Source organism: Metopolophium dirhodum, chromosome 3 (genome assembly GCF_019925205.1).
Source record: "Metopolophium dirhodum isolate CAU chromosome 3, ASM1992520v1, whole genome shotgun sequence".
Taxonomy (NCBI): Eukaryota; Metazoa; Arthropoda; class Insecta; order Hemiptera; family Aphididae; genus Metopolophium; species Metopolophium dirhodum.
This window is the reverse complement of record NC_083562.1, coordinates 28570681-28593605: the sequence shown is the minus strand read 5'-3', so window position 1 is coordinate 28593605 and position 22925 is coordinate 28570681. Positions and strand designations below refer to the sequence as shown.

The 22925-nt window shown below is 30.2% G+C and overlaps 1 protein-coding gene across 4 annotated transcripts in view; it reads left to right on the top strand.

The window, feature by feature from the left end:
• The window catches only part of LOC132940857 (gamma-aminobutyric acid receptor subunit beta-like), a 72166-nt gene extending 52476 nt beyond the window's left edge, over positions 1-19690 (top strand). For 2 of the 4 annotated variants that reach the window (XM_061008648.1, XM_061008647.1), the window contains exons 4-9: positions 3311-3537; positions 7244-7326; positions 9037-9174; positions 11063-11347; positions 11807-12216; positions 13302-19690. In XM_061008648.1, coding sequence (XP_060864631.1) covers positions 3311-3537; positions 7244-7326; positions 9037-9174; positions 11063-11347; positions 11807-12216; positions 13302-13601 — 1443 coding nt within the window. In that variant the 3' untranslated portion in view covers positions 13602-19690. The remainder of the gene's footprint in view (positions 1-3310; positions 3538-7243; positions 7327-9036; positions 9175-11062; positions 11348-11806; positions 12217-13301) is intronic. The other 2 variants (XM_061008650.1, XM_061008649.1) reach the window with 2 other exon arrangements.
• Positions 19691-22925: the final 3235 nt, after the last annotated feature.

The following is a 22925-nucleotide window of genomic DNA, read 5'->3' as shown; positions in this document are numbered from 1 at the left end:
GTGGAACAATACTATAATATGCGGCCGATTAAGTTTGAATACGTATAATATACGGCGGTGGAGAAAGCGTTTTGCATGTTTTGCTCGGCTAGACGCGGATGACATCGGAAGGGTTGGCCTGTAAACGAAACCGATTCATATTTTTATTTATTTACCGTCATTTTTTTGGCAATTTATTTTCTCTCTTCCCCCCCCCCCCCCCTATCAACACCACCACCACAACCCGGCGGTATATTCGTCCACCCGGCGTCGTTTCCGAGCGCCGCAGATAAGTCTCTGCACGGCTCTCTACCCAGGCGCAAAATATAATAATAACTGGTCATTCTCCGGAAATAACAGTGTATAATTTATTATGATGTACACCATGCTGAGCTGTATAATAATTATTATACTTGAACGTACATAATATTATTATATTATTTTAAACAAAGTTTACGTGCAACGACCTTTATTATATTGTCGTCCGCCGCATTGCGTTAACACCGCGGGAGCGGGCCAATAAAGTATACCGCAAAATGTAAAGAGAGGTGGAGAAAAGGGCAAACGTTTTTTTTCTTCGGAAAACCGTCCGAAAACCGTTTCCTTTTTTTCGGCAAAGGTCACGTCCGTTTCAGCGTTTGAATTTCAATGAGTTCATTCGGCTTGCGCAACGGTTACAGATCCCGCCTACTGCAACACACAACATTTTACTGAATTATGTCATGTACAATATATTTTATTCGTCCATTTTATAATAATAGTCATAATATGAAAAATATGTGGGTACTATTAAATATCAATATAAATAATTATGAAAATATTGTTGTCTATTACGTACGATAAAACAGTCCATCGAGGTCTACATAGCTGTGGATAGAAACTAAGTATTGAACAATATGATAATGTCATGTTTTGCGGGTAAAACGCGAATACGATTTTTTTTTATATAGTATCGTACTTGCATCGTTATTATCGAATAACGTGCTTATAGATTATAATATAGTGAATATAGTGCTTTTTATCTCGTTAAAAAAAATTCAAAAATATTTCGCTCTACCGTTAAAAGATATATTAATATAATATTACATTAGAAGCAGGTGCGTAGCCAGGATTCGTGTGTGAGAGTTTGTAATACGTAATTTTTCCTTTACTATTATATATTAATATATTATATACGAGCATAATATTACAATAGATCACCATCAACAAAATAACAACATCTATATATGGATTCAATTTAATAATGTATTATTTTATTAATCAAAGTCAAAAAATAATGTAAATGTAGGTTACTAAGTATCACAGATCATAAAATATTGGTGTTTATTTTGATGACGTTATTTTTACGGTTGCTGAAAACACAATGTAAAATACAGAAACAGCGACATTTATGGAATTTACGTTAATGTTTTTGTAGTAAAATCTATCTGTTATTTTAATTTTTAAAACTTGATTTTAGGGACTTTAATTTTTTGTTTTATAACATTAAATTTGAATATAAATCGATATACGTAAAAAAAACCCTTGAAATGAGGGGGAAATTATGTCAAAGAAAAACAACGATTTAATCACAAACAATATTGTATTTATGAATTTATTAAGAGCTTAATCAAAATATTGATGAATGCGTACAGCAACAGTAGCCGTTATTGCTCAGGAAGCAGTTCGATCACTGCACTGTCTGGCTGAACTGTAGAAATATCGAAACCATATTATCATAGTGAGGTGAATTTCCTTGCAAGCAAATAATAATATATCCCTGTAAATATATATCACGATGATAACATCGTTTAGACACAAGCCGAATAAGTAAAACGAAAACGTCGTTAGAGTTAATACTGAGGCCGTACAGTTTTCGACGCCCACGAACCCTTCCAGCGATAACTCCCATCTTGCCCTCCCACCTGGCTACGTAAATGTGAATATTAGAATTAGACTGGTGAAAATATTTAGATAGTTATAATTATAATAATCAACGGTGGCATACTTAATATGTTTCCCTCCGTATACATATTATTATTTTATTAAACGTTTTCACACCATTTAGCTTTCATTCTAATATATTATTGTACTATGGATGTTCCGTGCTAGCCGACAAATGGTGCACGGTCAATTAAAATTGCATGTTCAACGCATGTTAGATAGATTGCACGACACGCAACGTTTGAATATCACTGTACTTTATGAGAGAAAAACGGGTATTTTACCGAACGCACTTACGCAAGTCCTTGGCGTGCGATTTTGGATTTAGGCTTGCTAGCTGCATGCATATACACATTTTCATTTTATATGTTTACGAACAATAATTATCACGATGATAATAAAAACCTAGTCTACGTTAAAATTCATATTATTTACTACCTACGTGTAAATTATTATAATTTTATTATAAAATTAAAACTATTTTCATTATTTTTTAAATTTCATTTTCATCATCAAAATGCAATACCAACAATTTATATAGTTAATAGTAATACTAACATTAATATGTCGAGTATTTGAAACCATCTAAAACTATACTACCTATATCTTTTTTTTTAATAATATATTAAGAACGGTCTAATCACTTATATAATTGTTACAATATTATTACAATAAAACAGTTTGATTTTTCGACAACGTCATAATATTATATTATGTTATTAATTATTAACGTTTCGCCGATTCATTTACATGAAAAACCAGAGGCGGATTTAGGTATGTGGTGACGCAAATAAACATGACAATATATCTTTGATTACAAAAAAACATTTAATAAGTATTTTCAACTATTGCTTCTTATTAATTAATTAACTTGCCCAACAATAAACAAAAAAATCAATCAAATCGGGTAATTTATATTAGCACATGGAGTTGCGTTACTAAAATAGAAATTGCCTAAACATCAGTGTGACTTATATCAGGTAATAATGAAAATAATGATGATAAGTAATGATTAAAATTGAATGCCTGAAAATTGCCTTGGTTTATTTCCACAAAACCATCAAGTAAATTTTGAAAATCAGTTATTCTTAAAATACCATACAGTATGATACATAAATAATTACAAAAATGCCCACTATTTTTTTGATATAAATTAAATTTCAAGTTGAAAAATGAAGTTTCAAATTATACATACTTTTTGATACGTGTAAAATACTTAATATATCAAATACATTTTTCTGTGCTTACCGTTGAATAATTACAAAACCGTGCCCCCTCCCCCCTAAATCCGGCCCTGTGTAAAACGTTCCGCGAAAGGTTTGAAATACTCGACTTATTATTGTATTCGGTGGATCAGTGCGAGAAATTAATCGTTTTTGTTGTTTTTTTTCCCACGTCGCATATGTAGGACTTCACGTTAGATTTCTACTTCAGACAGTTCTGGACCGATCCCCGGCTGGCGTTCACCAAGCGGCCGGGCGTCGAGACACTGTCCGTGGGATCGGAGTTCATCAAGAACATCTGGGTACCCGACACGTTCTTCGTCAATGAGAAACAGTCGTACTTCCACATAGCGACCACCAGCAACGAGTTCATCCGGATACACCATTCAGGGAGCATAACGCGGAGCATTCGGTAAATGTTACGACTGTTTACATGTTATTATTGTTTTATTTTTATTTTATTGATAAATAGGAACTTACGGAATAAGCGCAAAAAAAAACAACGGAGTTAAAATTTAGGGGTGATTTATTTAACTTAGAATACTCACTATTTCAGAAACAACTAACGTTTTTAAAAAAAATTATTATTTTACATAATTTTAAGGCGTTACGCGAAACAATATTTCAAGAAAAAAAAATGTTATTTCCACTATTTTTTATTGTTTTCGTTTTTTTAAGTTTTTCACTCTTTTGAACCACAACATACATTTTAATTACGGCGTATATTTGTCTATACAAATTAAATTTCGAACAGGTAGTTTATAAGATATAAGTAGGGCTGGGATTTTATGAAGTTTGCATAGTTTTTTCCGATGCTCGTTTTATAACGCATTCCTATATTCGTTTCCTGTACATTTGAATCAGAATAGGAAGTCATTTTTTTTTCAAAAATTTTTTTGACAACTTTCAATTTTAAGGTCATCTGTTCAATTTTTAAGAGCATTTTAAGGTTTAAAGCATTTAACACTGATATCCGGGTTTTAAAATGATATATCAAGATTTTTACTAATTTTTTTTTTGTTCTCGCAAATTATGATTTCCGATTTAAAAATTCCAATAACGGTGCGTATTATTCTATACAAAGTTGCATACATTATGAGTTTCGCACCGTCATAAATAATATTATATTATATAGTCGCTGGTATTTTGAAAGTTATTATCCATATCAAATTATTGATATGTATTGCAACTTTCAATATCTGCCAATATATATATAGTAGGTACTTATATTTATCGGGGCGGTCAACATTCAATGTAGGTAACTTTTTTGTTTATGTTATTTCGTTATCATGTTTTCGTTAATGTTTGAAACGATAATATTATAATATAATATATCTACGACGATTTTATAGCATGACATGGTACGGTATGTACAGTGCTGCGGATGAAGTCTGACATAATATTTCGTTTTCCGGTGAAATTGTGAAATATTGATTTTTTTTTTTAATCAATTTAATTATAACACTGTAGCTAGTATAAACGTATTATACATTTGCTATAGATAATAACTGATAGTTATTACATCAAGACACAGAAATATTTGTCCCTCATTATTAGTTATGGCATGACTTATAAGTAACAAAATATAAATGTATAATTTAATTAAGGGAACGAATGAACTATGAAGATTAATTATTTATTTTAATATATTATATTATGGCTAATTTATTGTTGATTAGAATAAGTTTTTATCGCATAACAACGTCCATTACATGTATGAATGGTATGTTCATTTTGATATGATAAAATTATTTCCTATTCTTGATTATACTTTTAATAAATATCCCAATATAATCCAAAAACCAGAGCGTAATTAAGGAGAGGATGAGGGGATAGAACTCCACCCCAAAGACTTTATAATTTATATATACAAGAAAATTAGAGTTTATATTATAGAGTAATATATTATACTGAATCGTCTATATTAATACAAAGTTCAAAAAATACTTTAAATGTATAATTATTATAAAATTAATATTAATATATTCGAACTATTTCGTAATACCTAGTATTTTTATAGGATATAATATAATATTGTGATTCGAATATTCTATTACATAGTTAAACTCACCCGAAACAACTATAACCAACTAAAAAATATGTTTAGTTAATAGTATTAAGTTTCCAGATTTAAAGTATGTGATAGACGAGATAGTACCAATATAATATGTGTTTTTCAATAAATAGAATATCCAAAATGAAGATTTATTTGGCAGTAGGTATTGTGAATATTCGTTTCTGTGTATAATAGTATCAGAGGTGTATTTTTATGAATATTTAATGAGAATTATTGAGGTGTAAATATGTGATATTTGTTCAATAGAAAACCCGTGGGAATGGAAGATTTACTCTGCAATATAAAATCATCTGATCATAAGACATTATATAAAAAATAAAATACAAACAACAAAACTTAAATATCATAATCTTTTGATCGGGTAATATTTTATTTTATAAAACTGAAAAAATAACATCTCGTTACAGTGGTTATAATTAAAAATTTTCCGAAAATGTATCTATTTGATCTGCAGTGAAATAAAATAAACATACGTGAAATGTAAACGTTTATCGTTGTAACAATGAGGTTTAACAATAATTCTGTTGGGGAGGTTGTAAAGGAGGTCATCGCTCACGACACCCTCCGCCGTAAATACACTTCTGTGTGCAACTACGCAGGTGTAGGAATGATAATATGTCTATAGCCTTTGCATACAACGTTTCGGTAGTAAAACGATTTAATAATATCAATAATAATTGTATCGCATTATTTGTACCCACCGCTCGTCGAATAACCGTCGTTGTCGTCGTATATCGCCTGCAGCTATGCGTACAAGTCCAAGTCGTAAGCGTATAATATTATTATTATTATTATTATTATTATTATTCACATTAAACGAAGCGGTTACGGGCACATCGGCAGGACTATACGATGATCGAATTATAATACACGCGGACCGAGCATGTATAATAATATAATATATTATATTATACCCACCTACCTGATAGCTGGCGCATGTTGTACACTTGTACATGTATAATATATATTCCAATACGATATTCGGTCCCAGATGACCGCGAAAACACGATATGTCACGGGTAGATGTATATAGGGAGACCGGGGCTAGTTGTCCGACGGGTTGGTTGTCACAATGTTAATAACTCTGAAACTGTTTGTGTTCGTTGTAATAAAATTATGTACCTACTGTACCTTATCACAATGAAAATAATCATATGTATCTCGACTACGGGTTAGTTGTAGTCGTATGACGAATTTTAAGACGAAAAAAGTGAACTTTAAGTCTGTGAGTAATTTTTTTCAGTAAATGCATAATATAATATTTTTCATTTATATAGCTACTATAGGTAACGACGTAATTGTTAACACGACAAATTACAAATAATTACGTAGTGTGTTAACGTATATGTTGTTGTTTAATTTTCGTCTGTATTGATAAGTGGTAACTAGGGCTGAGGACAAATATGAAAAAACTAGAAGGTCTCAGCCTCAGTGGTAACTCTTAAAGTTAATTTGTTATGAAATCGTAGATTGGGGTTTGTTGTCGCAAATTACGAAGGGCTTGGTCACAGCTGGGTTTAAAAGGTTCAAACTGAAAATGTTTAAATTTGTTACATTTTATTAACTTGATATGTTTACTATTTTAGAATTAATTTATTTCCATACCTAGAATAATTTTAAATTTGACACAAATTTAACATTGAAAACTAGAAGTTTAATTTGTATGTGGCTTATCATTTGATTCACCTGCAGCGACAACTAACCCCGCATGACGATGTGAAAACCACCTAAAAAGCGCGGGGTATGTTGTCACATATTCATTTTTTTTTTTTTTTTTAATTTAAAAAATGTATTCTGACTTATCATTAATGTTTTATATTTTTTAGTATGTTCTCAAGACGGTAACTTAACAAACAGAACATGAAAAATTGTATTTAAAAAAAATTTAAATGGTAAAAACTGTGATAATAATACTATCCCCCGGTATTCCCATTTAATATAATATTATAATGATTGTCGCAACGCGCATGTGTATAAATTCTGTATAATATTATAATGATTTTAATAATGTCTATGTATGACGTTTCCGTGTTGTGTACAGCTTGACGATCACCGCGTCGTGTCCCATGAACCTGCAGTACTTCCCGATGGACCGACAGCTGTGTCACATCGAAATCGAGAGCTGTAAGTGTCAATGCGTATCAACTTTAAGCGATGCATATTTTATTATTTTATACATTATTGATTGATCGATCGTTATCGTAGGATAACGATGGTGAAAAAAAATCTATCTGTACATTTTTTTCTCGTTGATTTCGGTGTCCTTCTACCCCGCAGACAGCACTGAGCCACGTGCCCGAGGAGAGAAGGACCAGGCACATTGCACCTATATAACTACCTAAAATATATTATACAAAAAAAAATGAAAATTACGCTATACAATAACTATATGTTATCAACAATTTTTTGCAGGCAACCATCACGCGAATATGATTTTATTATATATTTTTCTCCGACATTTTATAATATACATCGCGCACGCACCACATAATATTATGTTTTGTTCTCTTTTATTACTTAATAATCAATACCGTGCGATTCATTTGACGTATGGTACTTGATATTTAAGAAAAGACTTAAGTTTTTGAAAATATTTCTTTTACATATATAACTTTTAGTCGTTAAAAAACAACATTTTTGGAAAAAAATTCATATTTTAAACTGTTTTTCATCTTAATTATTGAACGACAACATACACTTATAATTTAATATTTCAAAGTAGAATATTATTTTATTATAACCCTTAAACTACTCGTCCAAAACTCGATTTTAATACATCCAAGTTCTCCATAAAATATTCTGCTCTGGAATAATGAATTAAAAATGAATGTTGTCTTTACAAAAATAAACAATTTTAAAAAATGGTAATGACATGAAAATATAAACTTTTATAACAATGTTGTTTTTAACGACCGAGAATTAAGTGAAATAAATAAATATTTCCAAGGTACATCAATAGTTTTTTCATTAATGAGTGTTGTACGTCAACGGATCACCCGGTATATATTACATAATATTATAATATGACAATTTTTATTAAAATCTGCACACCTAAAAAAATATACTACACACGTCACACACAGTCACATACACACACACACACACACACACACACACACACACAAGACGAAGCTTATAATACGCATACATTTTTATATTATATATATACAATAACAACAATAATAATAACAATATTATATTATGTATAGACTTATTATCTTAAAGTTTCGCGCGCGTCACACTGTCGTCATTTTCGTATTGCGATGGATTGCGGTGAGTGACGCGCGGCGTTCTACGCGTTCTGATGGTGTTTGTTTTTCATTTTTTGTCACGTTTATTCGCAGTCGGTTACACAATGCGTGATATCCGGTACAAGTGGAAAAGTGGTTTTAAATCGGTCGGGATTAGCAACGAGGTGCAGTTGCCGCAGTTCCGAATTCTCGGGCACAGGCAGAGGGCCACCGAAATTAACCTATCTACAGGTAGATTATTGACACGCGACCTAACCATCACGCACGCGCGACTTGTATAATCGCGTGATTACGCATAATAATTATAACGATAAATAATGTAATATACAATATTGTATAGATTTTTACGGTACGTCGGATGTACGATTTACGATATGTAATCAACACACGTACTTGCATTGTATACTGTATTCATTTATGGTACGCTTAATATCATAGTAATAATATGATGTACGAAATAATATTATAATATATTATATCTCATTTGATATTCTGTCGAGCGCGTGCCCGACACGTGATGGGTGGGTCTCGGGCTCCGAGGACAGGTCTAAACGTTAGAGGTGTGCATTTGTGATTTCCCCAGTTGGTTATACGATGAGAGACATCCGGTATAAGTGGAATGAGGGACCAAACTCGGTGGGCGTGTCCAACGAAGTGTCCCTGCCTCAGTTTAAAGTGCTGGGACATCGGCAGAGAGCTATGGAAATTAGCCTGACAACAGGTAATGTTTCGGACGAAAAAATTTCTCCAACGCAAGTATAATAATAATTATATTTTAATATAAAACTGTATAATAACATAGGTAATAGTATTGTTTTTTGGTGTTTTTGACGTCAACGTATATTAATTATTAATACAATAATACAGCGAGCTATAATTTTTTTAAACTACTTTTCCGGAAGTGGGACTGCCACATAATTATGTCAACAATAACAGTAGTAATTTAACATTCTGCCCTCCTAAATAAAACGCAGTTTAGCCAAATTTCGAGAAAAAAATGAAGACATTTCGTGTTATTCTGGCTAAATAGCCAATAATTATTCCCAACGTACCATGATAAAACGCAGTCTATATAGCATGTCCTAAAGAATAAACAGTATTTTTGTAAAATAAACTTTTTTTTCAAACCAATTTTCTAATTCGTTACTGAGTGTTATCTCAGTGTAACCTACAGTAACCTACAGTGATTCTATTTGCGATTAAATGGTTTTGCAGTATTCGTACTCACGAATGAACCGAAACATTTACTTGAAGATCAGATTAGGTATTAGGTGCATGTACAAATACTTACTTATAAGTATATCGGCGAATGGTAAATTACATATGTTTACTATTACGGAGACAGTGGCGCTACCCCCGAAAATGAATCTTTAACATACTGCATTGAAATATTGTTTAGGGTTAATATAGTACGATAGAGTATTTAAAAGTAAAAATTATTGCAAATATGAATCACAATAAATATTGATAACGCTTATTACTGAAAATACCAGTATTATGTGCGAAAAAAACAGTGAGGATCAATGATTTCTAGGTAGAAAACGTAGAAATCAAAAAACTAGTTTTCCCGACAATGTTGACTTTTAGAGATGATTTTAACTCTATACATATAGGAGGGCAGTAATCAGTTTATATCCGATAGACTTAGTAGTGTGTACGTTACATTGTCGTCATATTATTATATAATAGTTAAATAGTTATATAGCCGCAGCAAATAGTCGTAGTCTGGGCTCGAAACCGGTTCAAAAAAAGTTAAAAACTCGGCTTTTTGTTTTCAACACCGTAATCGCAACTATAATAATAACAATAAGTTTATTGCAACTTCAACAATTTTTAACATCAAAATTTCATTGTGAGTACAATATTGCAGCAGCCCCCGGTAAGCAAAGCTTGTGGTGTGGGAGAAGTGCTTAAAATTATAAATAAGAGAATAATATAGTATAGTATAGAAAAATAAATAAATAGTATTTAAAGACAAATATAAGAAAATATAGTAAGCATTATTCCGTTTTAAAGTATAGTCTTAAAAAATAATAAATTATTGTAAAATTTAATAGATTTTTATAGTAGACAGGATAAAGTAATAATTACAAAAAGATAAATTAATATAAGTGGCATTATAAAATAATTACATTTATGCACAAGCTAAATCTATAAGTTTAATATGTTACTTAATGGTGATTAGAATAATTAGATTATTAAAAGAAATACAATATAATTTCAGACCAATATAAAATACACTTTTTTTCCATAAACATTTTCATAACTAGATTAGGTTATATTTTACTAAAATATAATATAACATAATATTATAAAGTTTGAGTCAATAAATCCATTAATAGGTGATACAAATATATGGTCTATATTTATGACTGGTAATCAAGAATAAGGTTTTGAAAACCCGAGAAAAATATCAAAATACAATCTTAACACCCAAACCAAAACCGTACTTGAAACAGATAACAAAACCGGAAAATCAAGCCCCCCGTCGTTATCAGAACCGAAACCGAAACGGATTCGAGCCCCCTGGTCGTAGTACCATTATGCATTACATCCGAGTCCGGTTCGTACGTGTAAAGTACCTATTATATAGATTATACGCTGTACAGGTAACTATTCGAGACTGGCCTGCGAGATCCAATTCGTGCGGTCCATGGGCTACTATCTAATCCAAATCTACATACCCAGCGGACTGATCGTCATCATATCCTGGGTGAGCTTTTGGCTGAACCGGAATGCCACGCCGGCCAGAGTGGCGTTGGGTGTCACCACCGTACTGACCATGACCACGCTCATGTCGTCCACCAACGCAGCGCTGCCGAAGATATCGTACGTGAAATCCATCGACGTGTACCTGGGCACGTGTTTCGTCATGGTGTTCGCCTCACTATTGGGTTAGTGTGCAAATCGACCGTTATTGTTATTACTTTGTCATACGTTAGCGATATAACTTTTATCACCATTGCCATTTTCCTCCAAAATGTATATATAGGTATTGTATATTATATATTACATAATAATATATAGATTTATACCGATTATGATGTTTATGACTGTTTACACTTTATAAGCATTATAATACTTGACATCATTTAATTACACATTGTGTTTAAAAAAATTAGTGCTAAAATATACTAATTTTGGATCCATCAGTCATCTAGTGTGCTCGGGATAGGGGAAAGGGACAAACAATTATTACTATTTGCTTCCTATGTAGGTCTACCGACGCGCTAGGCTACCAGGCTATATATATTATACATACCATAAATTGTATAATATTTACTACTATATTATATGATACCCACATTACCTTATACCTTCTAATGCCGGGAAATTGTATACGTTTCGAACAGAGTACGCCACCGTCGGGTACATGGCAAAGAGGATACAGATGAGGAAAAATCGTTTCCTGGCCATTCAGAAGATCGCCGAACAGAAGAAGGGCGGCCACGACACACTCGGTCACGGGCACTCGCATCAACAGCAGCGCTCCGGCCACGGCAACATGTCCGGCCACAATACGCTGTCCGGTCACAATACGCTTTCCGGCCACAATACGCTTTCCGGCCACAATACGCTTTCCGGCCACAATACGGTGTCTCACGGCTTGTCGGGCCACGGTTTGCCACCTTCCCACGGGACAATGGCCGGCCACGTCGGATACGACAGCCACCGGCACAGTCACAGTGGCCACGGTGGTCACGGCGGTACCTTGCCAAGCCAAATCCTTTCTGGAGATATGGACCACGCGCACAGACAAACGGTGGGTGTCGTTGTAACTAGTGATTTTTTTATCAGAAAAAAATATAAGTTCTGTTATATTTGTCATAATATGTATCAGAGTCAAAACCTCAGACGAGATTTATAAATAGATTGTTTCAGCAAGTATAACATAATATAGGGTAAACCTAAAAAAATAAAATCAACAAATATGATACAATTATTATCAAATTTAACTATATTATTTAAATTTACTTCAACACTGTGCGTATAACATGTTTTATTACAAATTAAATAATTATTTTACTACAAAGTTATTTTGTTTTCAAATAAAACTAATTGGTGAACTCTATGATATGTATGCTTTTGGATGTTACGCGTTAAATAAGATTATATTATGTTGATTAAACAAATTTCCTTCTATTTTTAGATTAATATACTCCGGTAAGGGATCACTTACCGCTCTAAAATAGAAAGTTAAGAAAGTGTTTTCTAGTTAGTATTTAGAATTGTACTATTATTCCAGTTATCATATTTCTTTCTTCGAATAAGGCAATTTATATAAACAATTAATGATGCATTTAGTCCATATACTGAAAAATGAACACAGATGATGCACTTATTAGGTATCTACTTACATTTTTGCAAAAAAAAGAACTCAAAAACATACAGTGAAGCATTTATTTTGAGATTTTCAATCATAGGCTCATCAAAATCATTTGTGTATTTGGATTTTAGATTCGTAAACGTAATATATCTTTCTATCGCACTTAAGATGAATATAATAGTCAATAGTTACTATAGTATGCAAGGTTGAGTGAAAATAATAAACATAGAACAATACTTGCTAAAATAAATGAACTCTTTCTTAAGTGATTTTAAGTGTACGATTAAAAATAGAGGAAACATATAATAATTAGAGTTATAGTAAACATTTTTTACAGTTTGATTTTCCAATAACTTATGAGTAAACAAATAGTTCATTCTTTTTATTTTTTTAATGGGATTTATTGTAATATGACTAAAATATCACCGTGTTATTGAACTCAATTCTACATTGGAATGTATAGGTCGCCAATTAAAACATAAGTTGCAGTGCCCCTTGTAAGTGATTCCCGTTTGTTCCAGGAGGTGCGATTCAAGGCCCACGATCCAAAGAACTACCTCAAAGGCGGATCTTTGGAGAACACCATCAACGGCCGTGGGGACGACGATTGCAACGTCACCCCGTTACCACCGCAGCACGTCATGCACCCGAGCAAGGATATCAACAAGCTGTACGGCATCACGCCCAGTGACATCGACAAGTACTCGAGGATCGTGTTCCCGGTGTGCTTCGTTTGCTTCAACCTCATGTACTGGATCATCTACCTACACATCAGCGACGTGGTGGCCGATGACCTAGTGCTGCTCCAGGCAGACAAGTAGACTTATTCGCAGACTTTGCGCCACAACGACGATGAGGAAGACACGATAATATATTATAATGTTATAATATACTACAATAAAATATAACATTTTTATCTAGGTTTAGTATAAGAGCTCAACTACGAAAAATACTGCATCCCGAGTATAATAAATTATTATTATATTATTATTATTATTATTATTATTATTATTACTACTACTATTATAGTACCTAATTGTACGATTATGATATAATTATTAAGGGATTATTAGGGCAGAGAATTATATGAACTAAAAACCAACTAAATAATATTTATGATGATAAGCCCTAAAAATTAACAAATTATGCCCAAAAATATGCTCTAAGAAAAAAGTAAATTCTAATGTAGTGATATGATATTTTAATACCAAAGTTTAATATTAAATTATACTTTTGAATACCTAGGTTTATACCTAAAATATCTACTAATAAAAATGTGATCTTTAAAATAATAATAAAAATTATAAATGTCTAACGTCTAATGTTAAAAAAAAATTCACTAATTATTAATATTTCCTTGAAAAGCAGCTTTAAGTTTTACTTTTATTGAGTCTGAAAATCAAACATTATGTTTGTTATTTTCTCAAATGTAAAAATATTGTAATATTGAAATGTTAGTAGGTACTTTATTTCAGAAATATCTAAATTATGCATCAAAATTTAAAGTGGATGAAATCCCATAACGAATCCTATATAATATTCCATTTAACGTACAATATCATTCAGCCGGAAACATATTTTGGTATAAAACTATAACCCAGCTATTTTATTTTACCAACCAATAAATTGATACAAAAGCATACAAATATTTTGTTCCCGGGTTATAATAAAATCAAGCATAGGTCTAGACAGAATTGTCTTCTTTATTATATCTGCAGGGTCTTTCGCGTGATCAACTCTCTATTTTATCGCTCCGACCAAAACGCACAGACTCAACCTAACGAAATCCGCTCCGTAATATTCTATAAACGAAATAAATATCTAAAAACAAAATTACCGTCTCAAAAGATACTTTCAAATCCGTATTTCTAATGCGTTCCGTCTTTAAAATAAAAACGTCTATCGCAGTGTAAAATTATAGTTGAACGACTACATAATAATATGTCGTTATTATTATTATTACAACTGATTACAATTTATTCTGATCCAACCTAACCATTTGACTATGATTGTCGTGATGATAATAATGGTTATAGTTCATTATGTATTACAATATTTTACGGCGGCCAACCGACATTTCGTTTTTAAGCGGTATCTAATGCGGCTACGGAAAGTCTCTCGAATTAAAATGTTTTTTAATTAAAATTTAAAATAGTAAATAAATTAGTATCATTATTATTATTATTACAATTTCGACGATAATAGCGGTTGTCGTGTCAAGTTTTCAATTAATTTTTCGCATGTCGATATATTTATTGGTGTTATATTATATGTATATTATATTTTCGTAGAAACGTGATTTAATAATATATATAATTATACATTGCAGTGCTCAATCGTCGTTTTTATTTCCGATTTCGATTTGTGACACTTACATTTACTTACGATTACAGTAACTATTATCATATAGCTGTTAATATTTCTATTCCATTCTCGAAAACGGTTATAGTTGGTTTATAATATGATGTTTTCCTACGCGTTTATTCTGTGACGTATTTACGGTATGTCTTGTAGTATATTATGAGAGAGGTGTAATTTCTCACCCCATAGGTACCACAATTAACATTTCAATTTGTTTTCGAGTCCAGCTGAGATTTTTCCCTAATCGCTTTACATTTTTAAGTCCTAAAAATGATATGCTTCCATTGCTTGGTATAAATTTGAAAAATATTAAAAAATGCCTAAAACTTTTATTTATGAAAATAAGAATATTGTATGTTACTATATAAATTCGTATTTATTTATTTTAAAATGTATAGTTCACACGCATTCAAAGTATCATGATATTATTATAAATAATCCAAATTTCAATTGGAGCTTGAATATTATAGGTAAATGTTTTTATAATACCCTCCACCGACGGATTTGAAAAGGTTCTAAATCCGCGCAACTAGCTGTATATAATTTAGTTAGGTACATTATGCCGGTAATATTATTATTATTTATTACGTACACCTCTTACCAATATGGAAATGAATAAAAATCGACGGATTGACATGAAACAAGCGCGTCGTCTAATTTAAAAAAAAATTTTGATTTCGGTCACTTATTATTATTATTATTATTATTATTGTAAAGTGTAGAACATTATAACAAAAATTATTATTACTATTATTATTATTTGATATTAAATATGATGGAAATTAAAACAATTATAAAGTTAACTATTTATAGTGTTTTATACTGTAAACAGAAAATATAAAAATCGAAAATAAACTTGTAAAATAATAAATAATACAAAACTAATTTAACGCCACTTTACCAATATAACATGTAAATATAAAATTACATATTATTTAAAATGTATAATATTATATAATATAAACATGATGATATTATACATAATTTATATAAAATAATATAGTCTACGTGTTTCAAAGTCGATTTCATCGTCGACGAATATAATATAGCTCATTCGATTTTATGGCACGCGTCGCATCGATTATAATATTATACTATACAATAATACAATATGTGTATGTATATGGTAGATCATAATATTATCAAAAACAAAATTTAAAAAACTTTTGACAGTTAATCAAATTCAATTATTATTATTAATGTATTATTATTATTATTATTATTATTATTATTATTATTATTATTATTATTATTATTATTATATCGTTTCGTGTTATTGCGATTTTCCTTTCCGCCTGTTAAAATGAACATGGTTTTGATTTTATTAAATTATTTTTATAAACGACGAAACTATATATATTATATTATTATTATATAATTCGATTAATGAATGCGCATGTACAAAAAAAAAAACAAAACGAAAACAAAAAAATTATTATTTATAATTACGAAATAATAACGATATTAATAATATAATATATTGTTATTCAATTGATCAGTATTATATTCTAATACGATCATATTACAAATACAAATCAATATATATTTTATGTAATCAATATGATGTATAATATTAGGACGGAATTATTATTATTTTTTTTTTAACACTTTCAGTGATACTGTTGCGTACCCAGAAGTCCAGACAATATCTACGAATATATTACATAATACATATATGCAGTGACGTAGTCATGGTTTTCTTCTTTTTTGGGAAGGGGTGGCTCTTAGGATCCCTTACGATATGATTAGTATGCTGATTTCACGGGTATACAACATTTTGCTGCAACCTTCATAGTTATTATTACGCAGATACGCAGATTACATAATACGTTCACACAACACAGACCATTTAAAAATTGTTCTGAAATTTCCTGGAGGAATTCAGTGACCTCAGCTTCTCTACCCCCCCCCCCCTTCACAATTTGCATGACCACGTCACAAATTATGTAATATTGCTCCATAGGCGCCACTAGACTAAATTGTTATCGGCCGACTAATACAGTAATACCCATCCAATCAATTGATTCTCGCCCCAACATGTTCCTATAAAAAATCATTGAATTAATTAAGAAATCTTTAGCATGCATATTTTTGTATGATAATTGATATTCCACAAGCATGATATCATTAAAAATATAAACCGTGGTAATTATTATTATTATCAGATCATTCTATACAACTAATCTAAAATAAAATACTTCAAAACATAAAAAAATGAATTTGAACAATAGGAAAACACAATATTTATTGAATATGTATGTAAAAATTAAGAATTATGGCTTGGATTTTTTATGGTATTAATTTTGAGTCCGTGGGTCTTCCAGACACACTATAGCAACCCTCTAGTTGCGCCTATGTTTGACTCCACGTCATGCGATATTATAATATATTATATTATGTGTACGATACTCATTTTTGCAATACCGTCATTGTCCATTAAAATCTCTCGATTTTCTGTCGTCACGACGATGTATGCCGTCTGAGCTGCACGTCCGTTACCTTAAAAGTTAACCTATTGAAAAACATTTTAAAATCAATACCAATCAAATAATAACGGGAATAATAAGTAAAACGATTTAAGTACATATTTATAATCGTTAAGGACAGTGGCGAATCAGCTAGTATACCTATTATATTATAATATCATTATTTGTATACGCTATAGTAAAAGTAGGTATAATATTCTAACTCTGTAGACGACATCACTGTAAGATTATTATTATTATTATTATTATTATTATTATTATTATTATTATAACCGTTATAGGCCTATGCGATTTGATTTATTTTACGTACACTTTTTAAAAGCACTTTCAACTAATTGTGACTCGCACATTTTAAAGATATTAAAATTTAAAAATAATAAAATATCAAATTAATGCCGCATGTTAGAATGTGTATTAAGCATAATTTATACGTTTGTACGTGCGTCGAATATATTATATAATAATTACGTCTTGACGTAAAAAAATTTGACTTCCTTAGAATTAATAACGTATGAAAATAACAATAATAATATTATAATACAAATTAATTAAACGATAAATGGTAGTTGTTTTAAAATGTACAAATAACTACCATCGGATATTCTAAATCTTGTATTAGGTTAATGTGAATCTATAAGAAAAAATATTGTTATAATTTAAGTTTGTATGTGTAGTTTATTGTCACGAGATAATTTTGTGTTTCATTCCGGTTAAAAATATTACTGTTTATTATATTATATTATTATAATTTATATTATATTATTACCTTGTATTCACTTGTTTACCACCTGTTTGTATTCGCTGTTAGACGAAACGTAATATGTTAATAAAATTATATTACGTTTAACCCTCGTGAAAAAAAATTGTGTCGATGAGAAACAAAAACACTATATAAGGTTCTAATTATTATTATTATTATTATTATTATTATTATCTATTTGGGTGCTTCCGTTCTTTGTGTTAGCAAACATAATATATTATATTATATTATAATTTATTATGTAAAACGACATGCATGTACTTATACGCTTACACATATTTATTGAACGCATATTATTGTATGCATGTGTTTTTATGTGTACACGTATATAGTATTATATTATGTATATTATTATTATTGTTTATATTGTTTACGTGTCGGTAATATTATTTTAAGTTATACATAATATAAAATATAAATGTATAATAATATAATATATACGTTTAAGTACTATATAATTACATATAATAATATGTATATCTGCAGTGTACGATAAATTATAGTCTACTAAATCTCACTGAGCTCAATAAATAAAGTGAAGCGAACCAAAACGCCGCCAGGAGCGAGCAAGTGTTTTTCTTTGCGTCGTTGTCGCCGCTGTTCCTTTTACTCTGCAATTATTATATGTTATCAATATTATGTCCATATAGGCGCAAATCCTAAGAGTGCTATGAGAAAGGGTCAATGGAACTCTATGGATTTTAGAGCTGGCACCATAAAACCCACAGCCATTAATTGCCTCAAAGAAGGGTTGCGGTGGGAGGCGTGGATAGACTATTATTTCACACAAATTTCTACCGAGTTTCCCTATTTCAAAAATTGGTACGTAATACTAAGAATAGTACATAGTTTTTAGAAAACATTAGGCCGTAGCCATTTTCCTCCAAAAACGAGATACCGTTTTCCTCCACTGTTCATTTTCCTCCAAAAAAATAAAAAATAATTCTTGACCATTTTCCTCCACTTTCCATTTTCCTCCAATAAATAATAAATAAAATAATAAAATAGTTAATACAAATAATTTATACATAGCAAGAAAAAAATAAATTGATAATAATATTATAATTTTTTATAATTATTGTACATTTCAGCAACAAGTGAATACCTTTTTAAAGAAATGTATGTTATATGTACGTATCTTTATTAGGCTTAATCGATAGCTGATATAGATAGCCGATACCAGAATGTAATCATCAACCGATAAGTGCAAAATGTGATCCTAGCTTTACTCTATCTTAATAAAACGGAACGTAATACTAGTATACTACAACAAAAATATTGGAGGAAAGTAGATATAACTTGAGTCGAAAATAATTTGGAGGAAAATGGAAACCAACCTTTTTTTTGTGTGGAGGAAAATAGACAGTGGAGGAAAACGGCATCTCGTTTTTGGAGGAAATTGGAACCACCCAAATATTACGGGAGGGGGAGGGGGGGGGGTTAGTCACCATTATATTGAATAAGTAGAATAATAAAGTATATTAGGCAAAGTAAAAATTAAAAAGTTATTTCAAGTTGTTTCATGGTTGTACCGATTCCAACTGCTTGTGTGAAAGAAACTTTTCAGTTTTGTAAGACGCACGAGGTCGACAACTCAATCTAAATAGTTTGTTAAGTTGATTTTAATAATGCAATGAAACGATTGTGCCGGCTTTCCGCCACATTATGTATATGCATTAAATATATATTTTTTGTCTAAAAAATAATAATCCCATATTGTAATTTATTTTAAATCATGAGGGTGTCGTTCGTTTTAGAATCTTTTCATTTTAAAAATCTTTGCTATGTGCCGCTCTGCTGTACAGTAGTTATGGCAAGTATGTCACTGTCATGGATGTGTTATATTTGATACATAAACCATTGCATTTACAAAAAACAATTCTCAGCGGAGACGTTGTGTCATCTTAGCAAAGTTGTATAAATAATCAAATGTAATAATTAAAACAAAATTAATAAAAATAGAAATAGATAATATCTTTATGTGTATGAATAGCGTAACTTTCCGGTAAATATTTTTTTTTATGTTAAGGGTAGACAACTTGTATGGAATCTTCTATTAAAATTTTAAAGGTGAGCCATAAAAAGAAAAACTTTTTTAAATTTCTTACTGAAAAATAATTAACAAGATTTTTAAAATTTCTCATGGCTATAAATAACTATAAATAGATCAAAATTGTTTGTAAATTGTACCATGTATGAAAAATAGTAATTTTAATAATTGGTGAAAATTGTATGTGTTATTCGTTTTTATATTATTACAATAATATATCAAAAATCGATAAATCGTAAACATTTTTAATTCAAACGCTCATAAAAAACTAATATTACTTTCCTGTGAACTTTTTTTTTTTGTTAAAGGTAGCAAAATGTGTGGGTAATCTTCTATTAAAATTTCTAATGTTACCAAACATGGAAAGAAAAATTTATAAATTTATAACTAAAAAATAATTTGAACATTTTCGAGAGTTTGATGAATTTTGTCAACATTTTAACTTTAAATGCATATAAAAAATAATTATGCTTATATATCTTTGATATTTTTAAACTTTCACTAAAGAAACTTTTTACTACCACAAATGGTGATGATAGACAGAAAAAACACACATCATTGTAAATACAATACATTCATTCGCTCCGCTTAGAATCTAAAATGTGGTTATATACTATTAATGATGTAGCAATTTCATATTATTATACATATTTCACATAATATTATCATTGAAGAAACTATTGATGCACTCCGGTCTGTTAGATTGACTGTCAATTCTAATCATTCGTGTTCCAAGTTGCACCAAGTTTAAGGTATTTTTTTACCAACTAGTAAATCGTACTAATATTGTAATAAATTCTCCTCTAAATAATATGATGATATCGATAGCCAATCTACAATATTTTTAGAGCGTATTTTTAATTTTTTTCATTTTATAGGACACTAGCCGATCCTGTGCACTTTGTTACCCGGCAACCAATATTTATTATTATAATAGTTTCAAAACCCATGGCAACCATTTATAAACAAACATTTCCATTGGAAATCTCAAAATCCCTGTTTGAGCACCTCCCGAGGCTGGTCCTCTCCCTTTTTAAATTAGCCTATCTTCTGCCCAGAAGTTTAATCTAGCTCTATTTTGACTGTTTTACATTTTACCATGGAAACCATTTATATACAAAATATCCATCGGAAATCTCAAAATAATATATAAATGGTTGCCATGGTAATATGGACACACAGACATACATTCATTTATATATATATATAGATTATAATACTGCATGCATATTCAATAGGTTTTTAGGGTACCTATATAAATATCTTCCCTAATGATAACAAAATAAGAATATTATGTATATCGTAATTTGTAATAAATATATAGTTTTAATTACGGTGGTTTATTGGTACATTGCACATGATAATTATCAATTTAATGTATAAAAACTTTAAAAAAATAACGCTTGCCAAGTCAGGGATCGGCATGTAAACTTTCTTGATTTTTAATTTTTAGAAATTTATCAACTGATATCCGTATAACAATTTGAATCCATAAAAATGTCGGTATGAACAGCCCCACAAAAAATCATTTTCATTTTCATTTAGTGAGATAGATTTCCGAAGCCGGAGTGCGGATTTCGTTGTTTGGGGTCTTGTTAGATTCACATTGGTTAGGAGAAGTGCAGTGAAGGTTTTCAGAACTTTATCTTTAATAGTTCATTTACTACAGAACAATAAAAAAATTAAAACAAATTTTATTGGGCGTTTTTTTAATGTTTTTCAGATTTACAGCTTTGTAGTGAATTAGCGATTGGAGATAAAATTCTGAAAATCTTCACTGTACTTCTCCTAGCCAATGTGAATTTAACAAGATCCCAAACAACAAAATCCGTTCTCCAGTTTCGGAAATCTACATCGCTAAATGAAAATCTATCGAAAAATAACTCTTTTTTTTATCTGTGAAAAATTAAATAATTTTTTTTTAAACATTTTAATTTTGAAATTTAGTATCTACTTGATAATCCCTTTTTAATGAATTATCAACCAACTTTCTAGCTATCATAGTTTAGGAGAAAAGTTAAAAAATAGACATTTTGGAACTGTTCACGCCGACGTTTTTATGGATTCGAGTAGTTATACCGCTTGGCTGTGATATCAAATCTCTCTCATTAATATTTTATATTATAACCTACTCATTGCTGAGTTACATTTTTATTATTTTCCTATTTAACACAAAATCTTGAAGTTTTAAAAATTCAGACTTTTTCATGTCAATTACCATACTTACTTGATTAAAAATCAAGAAAGTAATAAACTATATATATTACATCAAAAATACAAAATTACAAAATAGTAAAATACAATATCGTTTACCCGGTAACGATATAGCCAATATAAAAGTCTCAGTCCCTATATATTATTATTATTTATTACCAGTTCAGAAAGAACTTTTTGATCACAAACCCAGACAGCAATTTTATGATTAATAATATTATTATAACATTGTAATAACGAATAATATTACTATAACGTTATTATAAAACTATAA